Below are 20,051 nucleotides of genomic sequence, written 5' to 3'. Positions count from 1 at the left end.
GGGTCGTTGTCATGCTGGAAGACCCAGCCACGACCCATCTTCAATGCTCTTACTGAGGGAAGGAGGTTGTTGGCCAAGATCTCGCGATACATGGCCCCATCCATCCTCCCCTCAATACGGTGCAGTCGTCCTGTCCCCTTTCCAGAAAAGCATCCCAAAGAATTATGTTTCCACCTCCATGCTTCACAGTTGGGATGGTGTTCTTGGGGTTGTACTCACCCTTCTTCTTCCTCCAAACACGGCGAGTGGAGTTTAGACCAAAAAGCTCTATTTTTGTCTCATCAGACCACATGACCTTCTCCCATTCCTCCTCTGGATCATCCAGATGGTCAATGGCAAACTTCAGACGGGCCTGGGCATGCGCTGGCTTGAGCAGGGGGACCTTGCGTGCGCTGCAGGATTTTAATCCATGACGGCGTAGTGTGTTACTAATGGTTTTCTTTGAGACTGTGGTCCCAGCTCTCTTCAGGTCATTGACCAGGTCCTGCCGTGTAGTTCTGGGCTGATCCCTCACCTTCCTCATGATCATTGATGCCCCACGAGGTGAGATCTTGCATGGAGCCCCAGACCGAGGGTGATTGACCGTCATCTTGAACTTCTTCCATTTTCTAATAATTGCGGCAACAGTTGTTGCCTTCTCACCAAGCTGCTTGCCTATTGTCCTGTAGCCCATCCCAGCCTTGTGCAGGTCTACAATTTTATCCCTGATGTCCTTAAACAGCTCTCTGGTCTTGGCCATTGTGGAGAGGTTGGAGTCTGTTTGATTGAGTGTGTGGACAGGTGTCTTTTATACAGGTAACGAGTTCAAACAGGTGCAGTTAATACAGGTAATGAGTGGAGAACAGGAGGGCTTCTTAAAGAAAAACTAACAGGTCTGTGAGAGCTGGAATTCTTACTGGTTGGTAGGTGATCAAATACTTGTCATGCAATAAAATGCAAATTAATTACTTAAAAACATACAATGTGATTTTCTGGATTCTGTCTCTCACAGTTGAAGTGTACCTATGATAAAAATTACAGACCTCTACATGCTTTGTAAGTAGGAAAACCTACAAAATCGGCAGTGTATCAAATACTTGTTCTCCCCACTGTATATCCACAGTAAAACAAGTCCTATATCGACATAACCTGAAAGGCCACTCAGCAAGGAAGAAGCCACTGCTCCAAATCCGCCATAAAAAAGCCTGACTACGGTTTGCAACTGCACATGGGGACAAAGATCGTACTTTTTGGAAAAATGTCCTCTGGTCTGATGAAACAAAAATATAACTGTTTGGCCATTATGACCATCGTTATGTTTGGAGGAAAAAGAGGGTAAGCTTGCAAGCCGAAGAACACCATCCCAACCGTGAAGCACGGGGGTGGCAGCATCATGCGGTGGGGGTGCTTTACTGCAGGAGGGACTGGTGCACTTCAAAAAATAGATGGCATCATGAGGAAGGAAAATTATGTGGATATATTGAAGCAACATCTCAACACATCAGTCAGGAAGTTAAAACTTGGTCGCAAATGGGTCTTCCAAATGGACAATGACCCCAAGCATACTTCCAAAGTTGTGGCAAAATGGCTTAAGGACAACAAAGTCAAGGTATTGGAGTGGCCATCACAAAGCCCTGACCTCATTCCTATAGAACATTTGTGGGCAGAACTGAAAAAGCGTGGGAAGAGATGATAGGATGGAAGAGGAGAGAGTAGCGAAGGTTGCGACGGCACATTACCCACGGAGTAGGGGCAGAGTGAGTAGTGTTGGAGGAGAGCGTGAGAGAAAATGATAAAAAGTAGTGGTCGGAGACTTGGAGGGGAGTTGCAGTGAGGACTGCCCGCTCCATGATCTCGCCATCACGGTTGACAACTCCATTGTGTCCTCCTCCCAGAGTGCAAAGAACCTTGGCGTGACCCTGGACAACACCCTGTCGTTCTCCGCTAACATCAAAGCGGTGACCCGATCCTGCAGGTTCATGCTCTACAACATTCGCAGAGTACGACCCTACCTTACACAGAAAGCGGCACAGGTCCTAATCCAGGCACTTGTCATCTCCCGTCTGGATTACTGCAACTCGCTGTTGGCTGGGCTCCTTGCCTGTGCCATTAAACCCCTTCAACTTATCCAGAACGCTGCAGCCCGTCTGGTGTTCAACCTTCCCAAGTTATCTCATGTCACCCTGCTCCTCCGCACACTCCACTGGCTTCCAGTTGAGGCTCGCATCTACTACAAGACCATGGTGCTTGCCTACGGCGCTGTGAGGGGAACGGCACCTCCTTACCTTCAGGCTCTGATCATACCCTACACCCAAACGAGGGCACTACGTTCATCCACCTCTGGCCTGCTAGCTCCCCTACCTCTGCGGAAGCACAGTTCCCGCTCAGCCCAGTCAAAGCTATTCGCTGCTCTGGCACCCCAATGGTGGAACAAGCTCCCCCACGACGCCAGGACAGCGGAGTCACTGACCACCTTCCGGAGACACTTGAAACCCTACCTCTTTAAGGAATACCTGGAATAGTATAAAGTAATCCTTCTTCCCCCACCCTCCATAAAAATTTTTTAAAAAGGTGTTTGTCCCACTGGCTATCATAAATTGAATGCACCAATTTGTAAGTCGCTCTGGATAAGAGTGTCTGCTAAATTATGTAAATGTAAATGTGTGGACAGACCACAAGAACTTGGAATATCTCCGCACCGCCAAGCGTCTCAATTCCAGGCAAGCTAGGTGGGCCCTGCTTTTCACACGGTTCAACTTCTCCGTCTCATACCGACCGGGATCCAAGAATGTCAAGCCAGATGCACTGTCACGCCGCTATAGCCCCACGGCTACACCCCCGGAATCAGAGACCATCCTTCCCACCTCGTGCTTGGCGACGGCACTCAGTTGGGGAATAGGGAAGCAGGTCCGGGAGGCGCAGCGTTCCCAGCCGAACTCCGGTCCTGGTATTGGGTTTCTCTTGGCTCCAGAAACACAGCCCCTTTATTGACTGGTCTACTGGTGCCATCATTGGCTGGAGCCCGTTCCGCCACGCTCATTGCCAGAAGTCAGCGCAGCCTGCCTTGGTTCTGGAGTGGGCCCACTCCTCCAAGCTTGCCTGCCACCCGGGCTCCCATCGGACCCTGGCCTTTGTGCGACAACGCTTTTGGTGGCCTACTATGGTTCCTGACGTCTCCGCGTTCGTCACCGCCTGCACGATCTGTGTGCAGAACAAGACTCCTCGGCAATCTCCGGCTGGTCTCCTCCAACCTCTGCCTGTTCCTCACTGTCCCTGGTCTCACATATCCCTGGACTTTGTCACGGGTCTTCCCCCGTCTGATGGCAACACCGCCATCCTGACAGTTGTGGACCGGTTTTCCAAAGCCACCCACTTCATTCCTCTCCCAAAGCTACCCTCCGCCAAAGAGACGGCCCAGCTCATGGTGCAGCACATCTTCCGGATCCATGGACTCCCATGGAACATGGTCTCTGACCGGGGTCCTCAGTTCTCGTCCCAGTTCTGGAAGGCGTTCTGCACACTCATTGGGTCATCGGCCATCCTGTCCTCTGGTTTCACCCTCAGTCCAACGGCCAGTCGGAGCGAGCCAACCAAGACCTGTAGACGACTCTGCGCTGCCTGGTCTCTGCCAACCCCCCCAGCAACTAGTGTGGGTCGAATACGCCCGCAACACCCTTCCCTGCACTGCCACGGGTCTTTCGCCCTTTGAGTGTTCCTTGGGTTATCAGCCCCCGCCTGCCCTGACCCTGAGACTGCCTGCCATTCTGCACCTTTTGGACTCTGATCTGGATTACTGACCTCTGCCTGCCCTTGACCTGTCGTTTGCCTTCCCCCTGTTTTTGTAATACACTTTTGTTACTTTGACACTGTCTGCATCTGGGTCTGCGCTGCCTGGTCTCCGCCAACCCCACCACCTGGAGCCAGCAACTAGTGTGGGTCGAATACGCCCGCAACACCCTTCCCTGCTCTTCCACAGGTCTTTCGCCCTTTGAGTGTTCCTTGGGTTATCAGCCTCCGCTGAGGTCGGCATACCCTCGGTCCCAAAAATGAACAGAATGTCACTTTGTCACTTCTAGATTAGACTACTGCATTTCTCTACTCTCCGGCTACCCGGATAAAGCACTAAATACACTTCAGTTAGTGCTAAACACGGCTGCTAGAATCTTGACTAGAACCCAAAAATGTGATCATATTACTCCAGTGTTAGCCTCTCTACACTGGCTTCCTGTTAAGGCTAGGGCTGATTTCAAGGTTTTACTGATAACCTACAAAGCATTACATGGGCTTGCTCCTACCTATCTCTCCGATTTGGTCCTACCGTACATACCTACACATATGCTACGGTCACAAGACGCAGGCCTCCTTATTGTCCCTAGAATTTCTAAGCAAACAGCCGGAGTCAGGGCTTTCTCCTATAGAGCTCAATTTTTATGGAATGGTCTGCCTATCTATGTGAGAGACGCAGACTCGGTCTCAACCTTTAAGTCTTTACTGAAGACTCATTTCTTCAGTAGGTCCTATGATTGAGTGTAGTCTGACCAGGGGTGCGAAGGTGAACGGAAAGGCACTGGAGCGACAAACCACCCTTGCTGTCTCTGCCTGGCCGGTTCCTGTCTCTCCATTGGAATTATCTGCCTCTGACACTATTACGGGGGCTGAGTCACTGGCTTACTCGTGCTTTCCATGACTTCCCTAGGAGGGGTGTGTCACTTGAGTGGGTTGAGTCACTGAGGTGATCTTCCTGTCCGGTTTGTCGCACCCTCAGGCTCGTGCAGTGGAGGAGATCGTTGTGGGCTATACTCAGCCTTGTCTCAGGGTAGTAGTTTGGTGGTCTGTTGATATCCCTCTGGTGGTGTGGGGGCTGTGCTTTGGCAAAGTGGGTGGGGTTATATCCTGTCTGGTTGGCCCTGTCCGGGGGTATTGTCGGACAGGACCACAGTGTCTCCCCCCCCCGTCCCCGTCCCCGTCTCAGCCTCCAGTATCTATGCTGCAATAGTCTATGTGCCGGGGGGCTAGGGTCAGTCTGTTATATCTGGTGTTTTTCTCCTGTCTTATCCGGTGTCCTGTGTGAATTTAAGTATGCTCCCTCTAATTCTCTCTCTCCCTCTCTCCCTCCCCTCCCGGAGGACCTGAGCCCTAGGACCATACCTCAGGACTATCTGGCCTGATGACTCCTTGCTGTCCCCAGTCCACCTGGTCGTGCTGCTGCTCCAGTTTCAACTGTTCTGCCTGTGGCTATGGAACCCTGACCTGTTCACCGGACGTGCTACCTTGTCCCAGACCTGCTGTTTTCAACTCTCTCTCTACCGCACCTGCTATTTCAACCTCTAAATGCCTAGCTATGAAAAGCCAAGTGACATTTACTTCTGATGTACTGACCTGTTGCAACCTCTACAACCACTGTGATTATTATTTGACACTGCTGGACATCTATGAACGTTTGAACATCTTGGAGAAAAATCTGGCCTTAATGGCCATGTACTGTTAAGTCTTTACTGAAGACTTTACTGTTATAATCTCCACCCGGCACAGCCAGAAGGGGACTGGCCACCCCTCATAGCCTGGTTCCTCTCTAGGTTTCTTCCTAGGTTTCTGCCTTTCTAGGGAGTTTTTCCTAGCCACCGTGCTTCTACCTCTGTATTGCTTGCTGTTTGGGGTTTTAGGCTGGGTTTTCTGTATAGCACTTAGTGACATCTGCTGATGTAAAAAGGGCTTTATAAATACATTTGATTGATTGATTGATTCTCCTGAAACATGATACACCCTGACATCAGTGGAGGCTGCTGAGGGGAGAACGGCTCATAATATAGTCCAGAACGGAGCAAATGGAATGGCATCAAATACCTGGAAACCATGTGTTTGATGTATTTGATACCATTCCACTGATTCCGCTCCAGTCATTACCACGAACCCGTTCTCCCCAGTTAAGGTGCCACCAACCTCCTGTGCCTGACATTGGCAGATCCTCTTTGCCTGGCTTAAGAAGCAGACTCTGGCTGATGTCTGGTGTCAGCCAGGATAAGACCCTCTCCCTCTGACTTTATAAAAGGTTCTCGAGTAATAAGGTCATGAACCATTATGATTTGCTGTTGAAGGACTGGTACTGGTAGTGTGAGGAGGGGGAGAGAAGAGGAGAGGATATGAGGGGAGATGAGGGATAGAGGAGGGTGAGAAAGGGTGAGAAGTTTCCAAAGCCTCATGAAGAAGTGACTCATAAATGAACTGCTCCAGAGTTCAGCCAGGCGACCTACATAAAAGGGATTAACCGTAGAAACAGCATCTTGTAATCAGTTTGCTATAGCTGCTGCTGCTACTATAACTGAAAAAATAGGCTAACCAGATGGCTTCGTTTAAGGCATTGTCTACATCCCAAATGGCACCCTATTTCCTATATAGTGCACTATTTAGGGAATAGGGTGCCATTTAGGACACAGCCATTGTGATTTAGAAAGGCAATTAGATCTCAGACAGCATTCAGCGGATTCAGACAAGCTTCGCTACTTCGCTTCCAAAATTAGATTTATTTCAGAGGTGAATGAATGTAAAAGCCCTTTCAATTAAAATGTTTAAATATGAAGACTCCCGTCCCAACTCAGACAGTCATGGCTTTAACCTTGGAGCCCCGGACATAAATCATGTCTGGAAGTTTCTGTCCAGTTCCTAGAACTATACTGAACACAAATATAAATGAACAATTTCAAAGAGTTACAGTTCATATAAGGAAATAAGTCAATTTAAATAAATAAATTAGGCCCTAATGCATGGATTTCACATGACTTGGCAGGGGTGCAACCATGGGTGGGCCTTGTAGGGCATAGGCCCACCCACTTGGCAGCCAGGCCCACCCTCTGGGGAGCCAGGCCCAGCCAATCAGAATGAGTTTTTCCCCACCAAAGGGCTTTATGACAGACAGAAATACTCCTCAATTCTCTGGCAACAGCTCTGGTGGACATTCCTGCAGTCAGCAAATGTAATCAAAGCCTATTGGATGATAAATTGTTTTTAACTAGGACAGAGGAATTTATAACTGATTTTTTCCAACATAACATAGGTACAGCAAATCCCCTTATTGTATAAAACACTTTTAAATGTGCCTTTAGAGGCCATGCAATTCAGTACTCATCTCGAAAAACAAAAGCAATTTAGGTCAAAAGAGTCCATACTAACAAAGGAAATAGAAGGTAATCCATGGCTTCTGGTTGGGGTATGTACGTACGGTCACTGTGGGGACGACGTCATCGATGCACTTATTCGTTAAAACTTTTTTTAAAGTGTTGATAGGGCACAGAATACGGTCAGACCATCATATAATTGGCATATACATTACTCTTACTGAATTTCCACGTGGGCGAGGATATTGAAATTTAACAGAACAGATAGACAGCAATAAAAACTGTAACATAGAGGCTCAGAATAATTTAGAGGAAAAACAAAAAGAAATGGAGAAACTTATTCAAGAAAGATCAAGTGTAATATATTATAAAAATAAAGCAAACTGGATGGAATATGGTGAAAAATGCAACAAATTATTTTTTAATCTTCAACATAGAAATGCTACCAAAATTTTTTTACTGAAACTGGTTACAAATGACGGTGTCACCCATGATTCACCAAATGATATTTTGAAGGAGGAAACAAAGTACTTTAAGCATATGTTTTCGTTTCAGTCGCCTCCATCTCCTCTAACTGAAGCTAATTGTAGAGATTTTTTTCTATTGATAATGTAAAATTAACAGCATACAGAAAGACTCATGTGAAGGTGAAATTACAGAGGAGGAACTTCTGGATGCAATTAAAGACTTTAAGTCGAGGTATACCAAACCTTTTTTGATATACTCAGAGGACCGTTATTAGCATGTTTTAACCACTCGTATGAAAATGGTAGATTATAAGACACTCAAGAAGAAGGTCTGATTTCATTATTACTGAAGCAGGATACAAGTGGAAAATATAAAGATCCAGTCCTTTAAAAAAATTGGAGGCCTCTTATACTTCAGTGTTGTGATGCAAAAATTCTAGCAAAATGTATAGAACATAGAATTAAAAAGGTATTGTCGGACATTATTCATTCTAATCAGACAGGTTTATTTTACATGGACGATACATTGGAGATAATATAAGGCAAGGACTGGAAACAATAGAACACTATGAAAAATATGGGAAACCAGGCCTGCTATTCATAGCAGACTTTTAAAAGGCATTTGATAAAGTACGACTGGGGTTTATATATAAATGCCTGGAGCATTTCAATTTTGGAGAATCTCTTATAAAATGAGTTAAAATCATGTATAGTAACCCTAGGTGTAAAATAGTAAATAATAGATATTTATTCGAAAGTTTTAAACTGTCAAGAGGAGTGAAACAACGTTGTCCACTATCGGCATATCTATTTATTATGGCCATCGAAATGTTAGCTATTAAAATCAGATCCAACAATAATATCAAGGGATTAGAAATCCAGGGCTTAAAAACAAAGGTGTCACTGTACGCTGATGATTCATGTTTTTTCTTTTAAATCCACAACTTGAATCCCTCCACAACCTCATAGAGGATCTAGATACATTTTCTAAACTCTCTGGATTACAACCAAATTATGATAAATGTACTATATTACGTATTGGATCACTAAAAAATACAATTTTTACATTACCATGAAGTTTACCAATAAAATTGTCTGATGGTGATGTGGATATACTCGGAATACATATCCCAAATGAAATAAATGATGTCACTCCAATAAATTTTAATAGAAAGTTAGCAAAAATAGATAAGATCTTGCTACCATGGAAAGGTAAATACTTGTCAATTTGTGGAAAAATCACCCTGATTAACTCTTTAGTATTATCCCAGTTTAATTATTTGTTTATGGTCTTGCCTACGCCTAGCAAACAGTTTTTAAATTATATGAGAAAAAAATATAAAATTTTATTTGGAACGGCAAGCCAGACAAAATTAAACGGGCCTATTTATATAATGAATATGAATTTGGAGGACAGAAATTATTAAATATTAAAGCATTAGACCTATCACTAAAAGCTTCAGTCATACAAAAGTTATACCTAAATCCGAACTGGTTCTCTAGCAAATTAGTAAGATTGTCTCACCCAATGTTCAAGAATGGCCTTTTTCCCTTTATTCAGATTATAACCTCTCACTTTCAGTTATTTGAAAAGGACATAATCTTCCAAATATTACTATTTCTAAAACAAGCCATAGAAAGTTGGCAATTTAATCCTCCAGAAACGACAGAACAAATTATGCAACAAATATTGTGGTTAAACTCAAAGATACGAATTGATAAGAAAACATTATTTTTTGAAAAAATGTTTTAAAAGGTATAATCTTCGTAAATGATATCATCGGTAGGACTGGTGGAGTTATGTCGCACATGCAGCTAACAAAAACATAGGGAAATGTCTGCTCTACCCAAAATTACAACCAAATAATTGCAGCATTACCGCAAAAATGGAAGAGGAAAGTGGAAGGTGGAAAAAGTAAGGAACTTGTCTGTCGGCCCTGCATTAAAAAACATTATTGGTTAAAGAAAATTGTGATAAATAAAAAAGTATACCAGTTTAATTTAAGGACAAAGGATTGACAGCCGTCCCATATAGATTGCAAAATAGTTGGGAAGAGATTTTTTACGTACCGATTCCATGGCATAGTGTTTATGAACTGATACGCAAAACGACGCCGGATTCAAAACGTATAATTTTTCCATTAAAATTATTATACAAAATTCTTGCTACCAATAGAATGTTATTTTTATGGGGGATACAATCTTCCCAGCTCTGCAGATTTTGCTGCGAAGAAACAGAATCATTAGATCATTTGTTTTGGTACTGTCCATTTGTAGCTTGTTTTTGGACACAGGTCCAGGAATGGCTAAAGGATTGCAATATTTACCTGGAGCTAACCCTACAGATAGCAATACTGGGTGATCTGAAAAGTCATAGTCAATCGATCAATAATATAATAACACTTTTAGCAAAAATGTTTATTTTCAATTTACAATCTGTAGAAACAATGAGAATAGAAAGGTTCAGAACTTTTGTAAAACATCACAGTACAGTTGAAAAATATATGGCAAATAGAAATCCAATATGGATGGTGTTAAGAGATAGATGGGTAGGATTGAATGGAGTTGAAGAATGGGACTAATAACAACTAATAACAACTAATAACAACAAGATAACTAATGTAAAGCATACTGTGTCCATAATAAGTATATAGGTTATAGGTTGAGAGCTTTTGTGAAAGAGCACAGTTAGAAAGATATGGCATATAGAAGCAAACCGGATGGACCATGAAAATGATCAGAGAGGTTGAGGGTAGAGGAAGTTCAGGAGTAAAAACAAACAAAAAATAATTATTGTAAAACTGACTGTGTCCATAAAATGTATATTTAACATTTAAGTCATTTAGCAGACGCTCTTATCCAGAGCGACTTACAAATTGGTGCATTCAACTTAGGATAGCCATATATAGTATGTACAGTGAGGGAAAAAAGAATTTGATCCCCTGCTGATTTTGTACGTTTGTCCACTGACAAAGACATGATCAGTCTATAATTTTAATGGTAGGTTTATTTGAACAGTGAGAGACAGAATAACAACAAAGAAATCCAGAAAAACGCATGTCATAAATGTTATGAATTGATTTGCATTTTAATGAGGGAAATAAGTATTTGACCCCCTCTCAATCAGAAAGATTTCTGGCTCCCAGGTGTCTTTTATACAGGTAACGAGCTGAGATTAAGAGCACACTCTTAAAGGGAGTGCTCCTAATCTCAGTTTGTTACCTGTATAAAAGACACCTGTCCATAGAGGCAATCAATCACCATGGCCAAGACCAAAGAGCTCTCCAAGGATATCAGGGACAAGATTGTAGACCTACACTAGGCTGGAATGGGCTACAAGACCATCGCCAAGCAGCTTGGTGAGAAGGTGACAACAGTTGGTGCGATTATTCGCAAATGGAAGAAACACAAAAGAACTGTCAATCTCCCTCGGCCTGGGGCTCCATGCAAGATCTCACCTCGTGGAGTTGCAATGATCATGAGAACGGTGAGGAATCAGCCCAGAACTACATGGGAGGATCTTGTCAATGATCTCAAGGCAGCTGGGACCATTGTCACCAAGAAAACAATTGGTAACACACTACGCCGTGAAGGACTGAAATCCTGCAGTGCCCGCAAGGTCCCCCTGCTCAAGAAAGCACATATACAGGCCCGTCTGAAGTTTGCCAATGAACATCTGAATGATTCAGAGGAGAACTGGGTGAAAGTGTTGTGGTCAGATGAGACCAAAATCTAGCTCTTTGCCATCAACTCAACTCGCCGTGTTTGGAGGAGGAGGAATGCTGCCTATGACCCCAAGAACACCATCCCCACCATCAAACATGGAGGTGGAAACATTATGCTTTGGGGGGTGTTTTTCTGCTAAGGGGACAGGACAACTTCACCGCATCAAAGGGACGATGGACGGGGACATGTACTGTCAAATCTTGGGTGAGAACCTCCTTCCCTCAGCCAGGGCATTGAAAATGGGTCGTGCGTGGGTATTCCAGCATGACAATGACCCAAAACACACGGCCAAGGCAACAAAGGAGTGGCTCAAGAAGAAGCACATTAAGGTCCTGGAGTGGCCTAGCCAGTCTCCAGACCTTAATCCCATAGAAAATCTGTGGAGGGAGCTGAAGGTTCGAGTTGCCAAACGTCAGCCTCGAAACCTTAATGACTTGGAGAAGATCTGCAAAGAGGAGTGGGACAAAATCCCTCCTGAGATGTGTGCAAACCTGGTGGCCAACTACAAGAAACGTCTGACCTCTGTGATTGCCAACAAGGGTTTTGCCACCAGGTACATGTTTTGCAGATCATTAAAATGCAAATCAATTTATAACATTTTTGACATGCATTTTTCTGGATTTGTTTGTTGTTATTCTGTCTCTCACTGTTCAAATAAACCTACCATTACAATTATAGACTGATCATGTCTTTGTCAGTGGGCAAACGTACAGCAGGGGATCAAATACTTTTTTCCCTCACTGTATAAGCTGGAAGTAGAGGCCTAAACATTGTTGTTCACTAGTTTATTCCAATTAGGGAAGGGGTGGTGGGGTTGGAAAGTAATAAAGGGAAATATATTTTAAAAAAGGATATGTATGTATATGTACTTATATATGTATGTATATATATATATATATATATATATATATATATATATATATATATATATATATATATATATTTTTTAGAGAAAAAAATCATGGGGGATTGGTAGTGATGCAGACAATTACATTGATGGAAGTTACAGTCTATCTGCAATATTAAAGCTGATCTACCCCCTAAATAAATAAAAAAGTCTAAAAAATAAAAATACTTGAAAGTACTACTTAAGTATTTCTTTGGGGCGGCAGGTAGCTTAGTGGTTAAGAGCGTTGTACCAGTAACCGAAAGGTCGCTGGTTCTAATCCCCAAGCCGACTAGGTGAAAAATCTGTCGATGTGCCCTTGAGCAAGGCACTTAACCCTAATTGCTCCTGTAAGTCGCTCTGGATAAGAGCGTCTGCTAAATGACCAATTTATTTATTTATTTGGGGGTATCTGTACTTTACTTTACTATTTATATTTTTGACAACTTTTACTTTTGCTTCACTACATTCCTAAAGAAAATTATGTACTTTTTACTCCATACATTTTCGCTGACGACCAAAAGTACTCGTTACATTTTGAATGCTTAGAAGGACAGGAAAATTGTCTAATTCACACACTTATCAAGAGAACGTCCCTGGTCATCCCTACTGCCTCTGATTTGGCGGACTCACTAAACACATGCTTCGTTTGTAAGTTATGTCTGAGTGTTGGACCATGCCCCTGGCTATCCGTAAATTTAAAAAAACAAGAAAATGATGCTGTCTGGTTTGCTTTATATAAGGAATTTGAAATTATTTATACTTTTACTTTTACTTTTGATACTTAAGTATATTTTAGCAATTACATTTACTTGTGATACTTAAGTATATTTAAAAACTAATACTTTTAGACTTTTACTCAATAAGTATTTTACTGGGTGACTTTCACTTTTACTTGAGTCATTTTCTATTAAGGTATCTTTACTTTTACTTAAGTATGAACATTGGGTACTTTTTCCACCACTGCCCATCATGAACCCAACACTGAACATCTGTGTACAGGAAGCTAAATATACCATCTGGGGATGAGGGAAAAACGCATTAAATTCTGCTGCCTTGACAGTCTGAATCATTTCACCTTTTCTATCTTTCCACCAACATTTCCTCTCTCTTTTGACTCTGTTTTCTCTAGCTTGAGTCTTTCTCCTCATTCAACCTCTCTGAAATCTCAGACACACTCCATCCTTCCCTCATTACTCTCCATCCTCTCTCTTTCGCCAGCAGATACATGCTAGCAGTCATTGTGCTAACACTAGTTAACATTGGCTTGCGAAACTACCTCTAACTTCCTTCGTACTGGACACAGAGACATAAAAATGATATCCACAAGTTCATCGGACTCTGGGGAAGTAGATAAAGGGCCTCATTGCCAAAATCCCAACGTATCCATTTAACACCCTCCAGCCACCACTCTTTTCTGTAAGGAGATTAAGTCCAAACACATTGCTCAGTGACAGGAGTGACCCAGAACAACCCCTGGTCTGAACAGGCCAAGCACTGAATAAGAATAGGGAAAATGTGTAAGTGTGCTCTACTTCCAATTCAAAGACTTCAATTATTAATAGTGTTTTGTTTAAAAGAAGGGTATGGTGAATATAGAATGAGGCAGACTGAGATTCTGCCTATCCAGACAGCATTTGCGACCTGAAATACCACAGTATGCAAAGTAACCATTCAAACAATAAATTCCCTCATGACTGCAGTGACCTACATATAAAGTACATTAAACACATCCTTATGCATGTACGCATTCATAAATCCTTTATAACAGCTACATAATACATTATAACAGCCATCACAACATAAGTCATAAGTGTCAGCAAATCTGACATTCTGACTTTGAAAAAATGGAATGTCTTAAGTTGTTAATATTATCCACATCCAAACTTTGGAGCTGATTTGTTAAGCTGTAATATGTGCACAGCTTACACGCACGCGCAAACACACACACACACACACACACACACACACACACACACACACACACACACACACACACACACACACACACGCTAGCACGTGATAGGCAAGCCCCCTGACAGAGAGAGAGAGAGAAGTAGAAGCCAATAACATTAAGGTGTCCTTGTAATGTTGAATAGCCTTGACAGAGGGCAGTTACCTAGGCAACCAATTAGTTTGGATGTCACAGTCCAGCAGCAAATGGTCTCCTCTGTATTACTGAATAATCATTTTACACAGAAGGACTATTTTGCATTTGTTGCACAGTTGAACACAGGTGCTGCGACAACTATGACTATGTCCAGAACAATATGTCTCACTCATTCATAATAAATAATACATGAATGGTAGTGAATACAGAGAGTGCATTAGATAATGAGAGACAGTGAATTCCCAATCACACTCAAATCAAAGCCACTGGCTCATCATGCAACAGAGGTGACAACCCCATGTTGAAGCAACTGTTTTGTTAAGTGTGTTCACTGTTCTCTTCTCCCAGAATAATTTAACCATTCATAATGTTTCATTCAGACAATACATTTTGCACAGGATGACCCACATTTGTTAGGGGTCTAGTACAGACAGTATGCAACTGACAACTGTTATTGGATAACACAACTGGCTGTGGGTTACAAGAGCATTCATTGCTGAAAAATAATCAGCAAATATCACTAGCTTGGTTTCTAGAGGCATGATAGTTGTGCTATAGTACAGTGTATAGCCTAGTTTAGGACAAGCATGTAGAGTGTAGTGGGAACAGTTTTTCCCCCGATCCAATTTTTGTTCCTGTGTAGTAATGCTGTAATTACTCTCGTAACAATATTGTGATATCACATTGTTACATAGTGATCTATAGTAATTGCTTTGTAATTGTGTAGTAATGTCGTTTTTCTAGTTTCTCTCACCTGTCTGAGGATAAAGCTGGTGGAGGTGGTGCTGCCGTCACTCCTCTTCAGCCGGCTGCGTCTGGAGTAAGTCCCTCTGTTCACCTGGTGGGCACAGCCAAAACACATAAGTCACTCTGTCACTCTCACTTTGCAGCATCACAATAAGGGCACCTTCAGGAACTCCCTATCTGACTCCAGCATCTGGGGCCTCAGGTGATCAGGTGAATGTTAGGGGGCTGTGAAAAACCTACTGTATTCATTTCCATCCAGTAGACTTCTGGGTGTGACGGTGTAGACTCCTGGCTGAGACCTGAAGACTTGCATTGGTTCCCCAAACTAATGCCTCTAGGCTTTAGCTCAGCTAGTGACCTTTCATAAGAACTAAGGATGTAACTTATTTGCAGAGGGAAAATACAACTGCATCACATTTGATTTCTGCCTAACTTAAAAACAATTGTGTCGTTTTTAGAACATTTACAGTTTATCACATGTTGACTTGACTATATGCTGTAAGATATTGAATATGTAAGTTGCTGTATGTAACACATTGATATAAGGCTGTGAAACTAGGTCATGTGTTCAGTCAGTCTGCCCTTCATTATTGGATTCCAGCTATATGGATGAATAATTAAATACCCTATTTCAAACCACATAAATCAAATTCACACACCCTATCTGGATAGGCCAAGTACCCCAGGGGTACTTGGGAAACACTGGGATAGACTGTACCTTGCATTATTGAGCGTTGTTTACAAATGTGAGACAATAAATAAACTACTGTAGGCTATCAATAAATAAATATTTAGCCAACAAAAATCACGAATAGAAGCTGAAATGTTTTATTCTCCTGTAACCAACTTTCTGAAGGTAGACCTATAGAGAATGTTTCCCCCATTTTGGTGCAGTGGAGAACACTTTGTTGTCCCACACTGACCTAGGATAATCCTAAATACATAAATGTAACACACATCACCTCAGCTGGATTAAAAAAAAGAAGAAAATCTAGTGTATTTTTTAAAAGCAGTGGGAGAATCGAGTCAAGGACCTAGAGCAGAGTGTACAGTATCTCCTATAATGCGGTACTTTACCTTCTGGAGTCCGTCGCTAGCCCCGTGACGGGTGTAGATGTGCCGGGACATCTCGGCTAGTTCGTCGGTCCAGGGGGGAGGCTGTCTCTCTGTCCCGGTCCATGGCAACTGCTGTTGCGGTTGGTGAGTTGGTTCCTCCAGTTTTGCACGGTTGCTTACAAACTGTCAACAGAGAAGAGGAACGATACAGCACTTTCTTGGTAAACAGTCCGTGTGAATGAACCAGTCTTTGCGCGTGTGCACTGCTGTTGTAGGATATGTTACAGATGTGCACGCGCAACTGGCACGCTCTTGGCTGCTGGTCTCTGCTTCCCGCATCATCCATCGTGCGGTCCATCGCCATTACGTCAATGGTTCCATCTGTCATTCTCATCTGTGTAAGATAGCCTAAGATGCAAATACACAATAGTTTTCTATGTTTTTATGTTTCTAGAGAAATAAGCTTATTCCATTACAGTTTCGTTCCATTACAGATTTTTATATTTTATATTATACTGTATATTTATTTATTTCTGACCATGGAATAACCTCTGTGAGTTTGTACATATCTATGGATTTGGAATGAAAATAATGTAACAATTTACTCAATAATTAAATATGAAAACAAGAAATCCTGTTGAAATATATTTGGGGAATAGCCTCTGCAGAGGGTCATGTGAGGCTGATAAGATAATGAAACTATTGTCCATTAAGTTTACACAAAATATAAATGTGTCTTTGGTGCTCTGTCTTACAGAGAAAATATAAGAAAATACATAACACATACATATGGCATTACACACATTAAATATACATTTCAACATGCACACAAGCCAGAACAAGCCCCAAAGACAGCTCACATGAAGTGGGACAAGTAGATTTTTGGGTAACAGTTAAGCACCTTACTGTGATTGTTTTAAATTAAATTGGTAAAATATAAACAAAAATACACTACATTACCAAAAGTATGTGGACACCTGCTCGTCGAACATCTCATTCCAAAATCATCTGCATTAATATGGAGTTGGTCCCCCCTTTGCTGCTATAGCAGCCTCCACTCTTCTGGGAAGGCTTTCCACTAGATGTTGGAACATTGCTGTGGGGACTTGCTTCCATTCAACCACAAGAGCATTAGTGAGGTCGGGCACTGATGTTGGGCGATTAGGCCTGGCTCGCAGTCTGTGTTCCAATTCATCCCAAAGGTGTTTGATGGGGTTGAGGTAAGGGCTTTGAGCAGGCCAGTCAAGTTCTTCCACACCGATCTCGACAAACTATTTCTGTATGGACCTCGCTTTGTGCACGCGGGCATTGTCATGCTGAAAGAGGAAAGGGCCTTCCCCAAACTGTTGCCAAAAAGTTGGAAGCACAGAATCATCTAGAATATCATTGTATGCTGTAGCATTAAGATTTCCCTTCACTGGAACAAAGGGGCCCAGCCCGAACCATGAAAAACAGCCCCAGACCATTATTCCTCCTCCACCAAACTTTACAGTTGGCACTATGCATTCGGTCAGGTAGCATTCTCCTGGCATCCGCCAAACCCAGATTCATCCGTCGGACTGCCAGATGGTGAAGTGTGATTCATCACTCCAGAGAACGCATTTCCACTGCTCCAGAGTCCAATGGGGGCGAGCTTTACACCATTCCAGCCGATGCTTGGCATTGCGCATGGTGATTTTAGGCTTGTGTGTGGCTGCTCGGCCATAGAAACCCATTTCATGAAGCTCCCAACGAACAGTTCTTGTGCTGACATTGCTTCCAGAGGCAGTTTGGAACTGCTTTTGTATATATAATGTAGCTTCTTAGCAAAGGGCAATTTCTCAAGCAAGAACGTTGATAGGACTGTCTGTGAGTGGTCTGAGTGGGGAGGGGAAAACTGAAAATGACCTTTTAATGGCAGAGAGGTTTGGAACTCTCTTATTGGTCTATTTACTTTTTTACACCCCCTTTTTCTCCCCAATTTCGATGTTGTCTCATTGCTGCAACTCCCCAACGGGCTCGGGAGGCGAGGTTGAGTCATGCTTCCTCCGAAACATGACCCGCCAAACCGCGCTTCTTAACCCGGAAGGCAGCCGCACCAATGTGTCGCAGGCACCTGGCCCGTCACAAGGAGTCGCTAGAGCACGATGAGCCAAGTAAAGCCCCCCCGGCCAAACCCTCCCATTACCCGGACAATTGTGCGCCGCCCTATGGGACTCCCAATCACAGCCGGTTGTGATACAGCCTGGGATCGAACCCAGGTCTGTAGTGACGCCTCTAACACTGCTTCGCAGACCGCTGCGCCACTCGGGAGGCCCAGTCTATTTACTAATTTACCGCATGGTGATGTCAACATGGAAGGCCAAAACTCCATCCCACCAAAACAGGCTTAAATTGCAGGTGGTCTTTTCAAACAGCTCTTACACTAAAATGGCATTATACATTTTTTTCTTCACAATTTCACAGTATTATTCCAACCTCATAGTATAGAAATATACAGTTGAAGACGGAAGTTTACATACACCTTTTTATTTTTTTTTATTTCACCTTTATTTAACCAGGTAAGCCAGTTGAGAACAGGTTCTCATTTACAACTGCGACCTGGCCAAGACAAAGCAAAGTAGTGCAACAAAAACAACACAGAGTTACATATGGGGTAAAAAAAAAACATAAAGTCAGAGATACAACAGAAAATATATATACAGTGTGTGCAAATGTAGCAAGTTATGGAGGTAAGGCAATAAATAGGCTATAGTGCAGAATAATTACAATAGTATTAACACTGGAATGCTAGATGTGCAAGAGATTATGTGCAAATAGAGATACTGGGGTGCAAAAGAGCAAATTAAATAACAATATAGGGATGAGGTAGTTGGGTGGGCTAATTTCAGATGGGCTGTGTACAGGTGCAGTGATCGGTAAGGTGCTCTGACAACTGATGCTTAAAGTTATTGAGGGAGATAAGAGTCTCCAGCTTTAGGGATTTTTGCAATTCGTTCCAGTCATTGGCAGCAGAGAACTGGAAGGAATGGCGGCCAAAGGAGGTGTTGGCTTTGGGAATGACCAGTGAGATATACCTGCTGGAGCGCAGACTACGGGTGGGTGCTGCTATGGTGACCAATGAGCTAAGATAAGGCGGGATTTGCCTAGCAGTGATTTATAGATGGCCTGGAGCCAGTGGGTTTGACGACGAACATGTAGTGAGGACCAGCCAACAAGAGCGTACAGGTCACAGTGGTGGGTAGTGTATGGGGCTTTGGAGACAAAACGGATGGCACTGTGATAGACTACATCCAATTTGCTGAGTAGAGTGTTGGAGGCTATTTTATAAATGACATCGCCGAAGTCAAGGATCGGTAGGATAGTCAGTTTTACGAGGGCATGTTTGGCAGCATGAGTGAAGGAGGCTTTGTTGCGAAATAGGAAGCCGATTCTAGATTTAACTTTGGATTGGAGATTCTTTATGTGAGTCTGGAAGTTGAGTTTACAGTCTAACCAGACACCTAGATATTTGTAATTGTCCACATACTCTAGGTCAGACCCGACGAGAGTGGTGATTCTAGTCGGGTGGGCGGGTGCTAGCAGCGTTCGATTGAAAAGCATGCATTTAGTTTTACTAGTGTTTAAGAGCAGTTGAAGGCTACTGAAGGATTGTTGTATGGCATTGAAGCTCGTTTGGAGGTTTGTTAACACAGTGTCCAATGAAGGGCCAGATGTATACAAAATGGTGTCGTCTGCGTAGAGGTGGATCTGAGAGTCACCAGCAGCAAGAGCGACATCATTGATATACACGGAGAAAAGTGTCGGCCCAAGAATTGAACCCTGTGGCACCCCCATAGAGACCTTAGCCAAATACATTTAAACTCCGTTTTTCACAACTCCTGACATTTAATCCAAGTAAAAATTCCCTGTCTTAGGTCAGTTAGGATCACCACTTTATTTTAAGAATGTAAAAAGTCAGAATAATAGTAGAGAGAATGATTTATTTC

The 20,051-nt window shown here is 42.9% G+C and overlaps 1 protein-coding gene across 2 annotated transcripts in view; it reads right to left on the bottom strand.

The window, feature by feature from the left end:
* cacnb4a (calcium channel, voltage-dependent, beta 4a subunit) overlaps window positions 1-16,332 on the bottom strand; it is a 68,106-nt gene extending 51,774 nt beyond the window's left edge. For both annotated transcript variants that reach the window (XM_041844755.2, XM_041844757.2), the window contains exons 1-2: window positions 16,105-16,332; window positions 15,035-15,118 (exon numbers count right to left, since the gene is read on the bottom strand). In XM_041844755.2, coding sequence (XP_041700689.1) covers window positions 15,035-15,118; window positions 16,105-16,155 — 135 coding nt within the window. In that variant the 5' untranslated portion in view covers window positions 16,156-16,332. The remainder of the gene's footprint in view (window positions 1-15,034; window positions 15,119-16,104) is intronic.
* Window positions 16,333-20,051: the final 3,719 nt, after the last annotated feature.

This window comes from Coregonus clupeaformis, chromosome 23, assembly GCF_020615455.1.
Source record: "Coregonus clupeaformis isolate EN_2021a chromosome 23, ASM2061545v1, whole genome shotgun sequence".
Taxonomy (NCBI): Eukaryota; Metazoa; Chordata; class Actinopteri; order Salmoniformes; family Salmonidae; genus Coregonus; species Coregonus clupeaformis.
The sequence above is the reverse complement of the archived record's forward strand: the minus strand, read 5'-3'. Positions and strand labels throughout refer to the sequence as shown.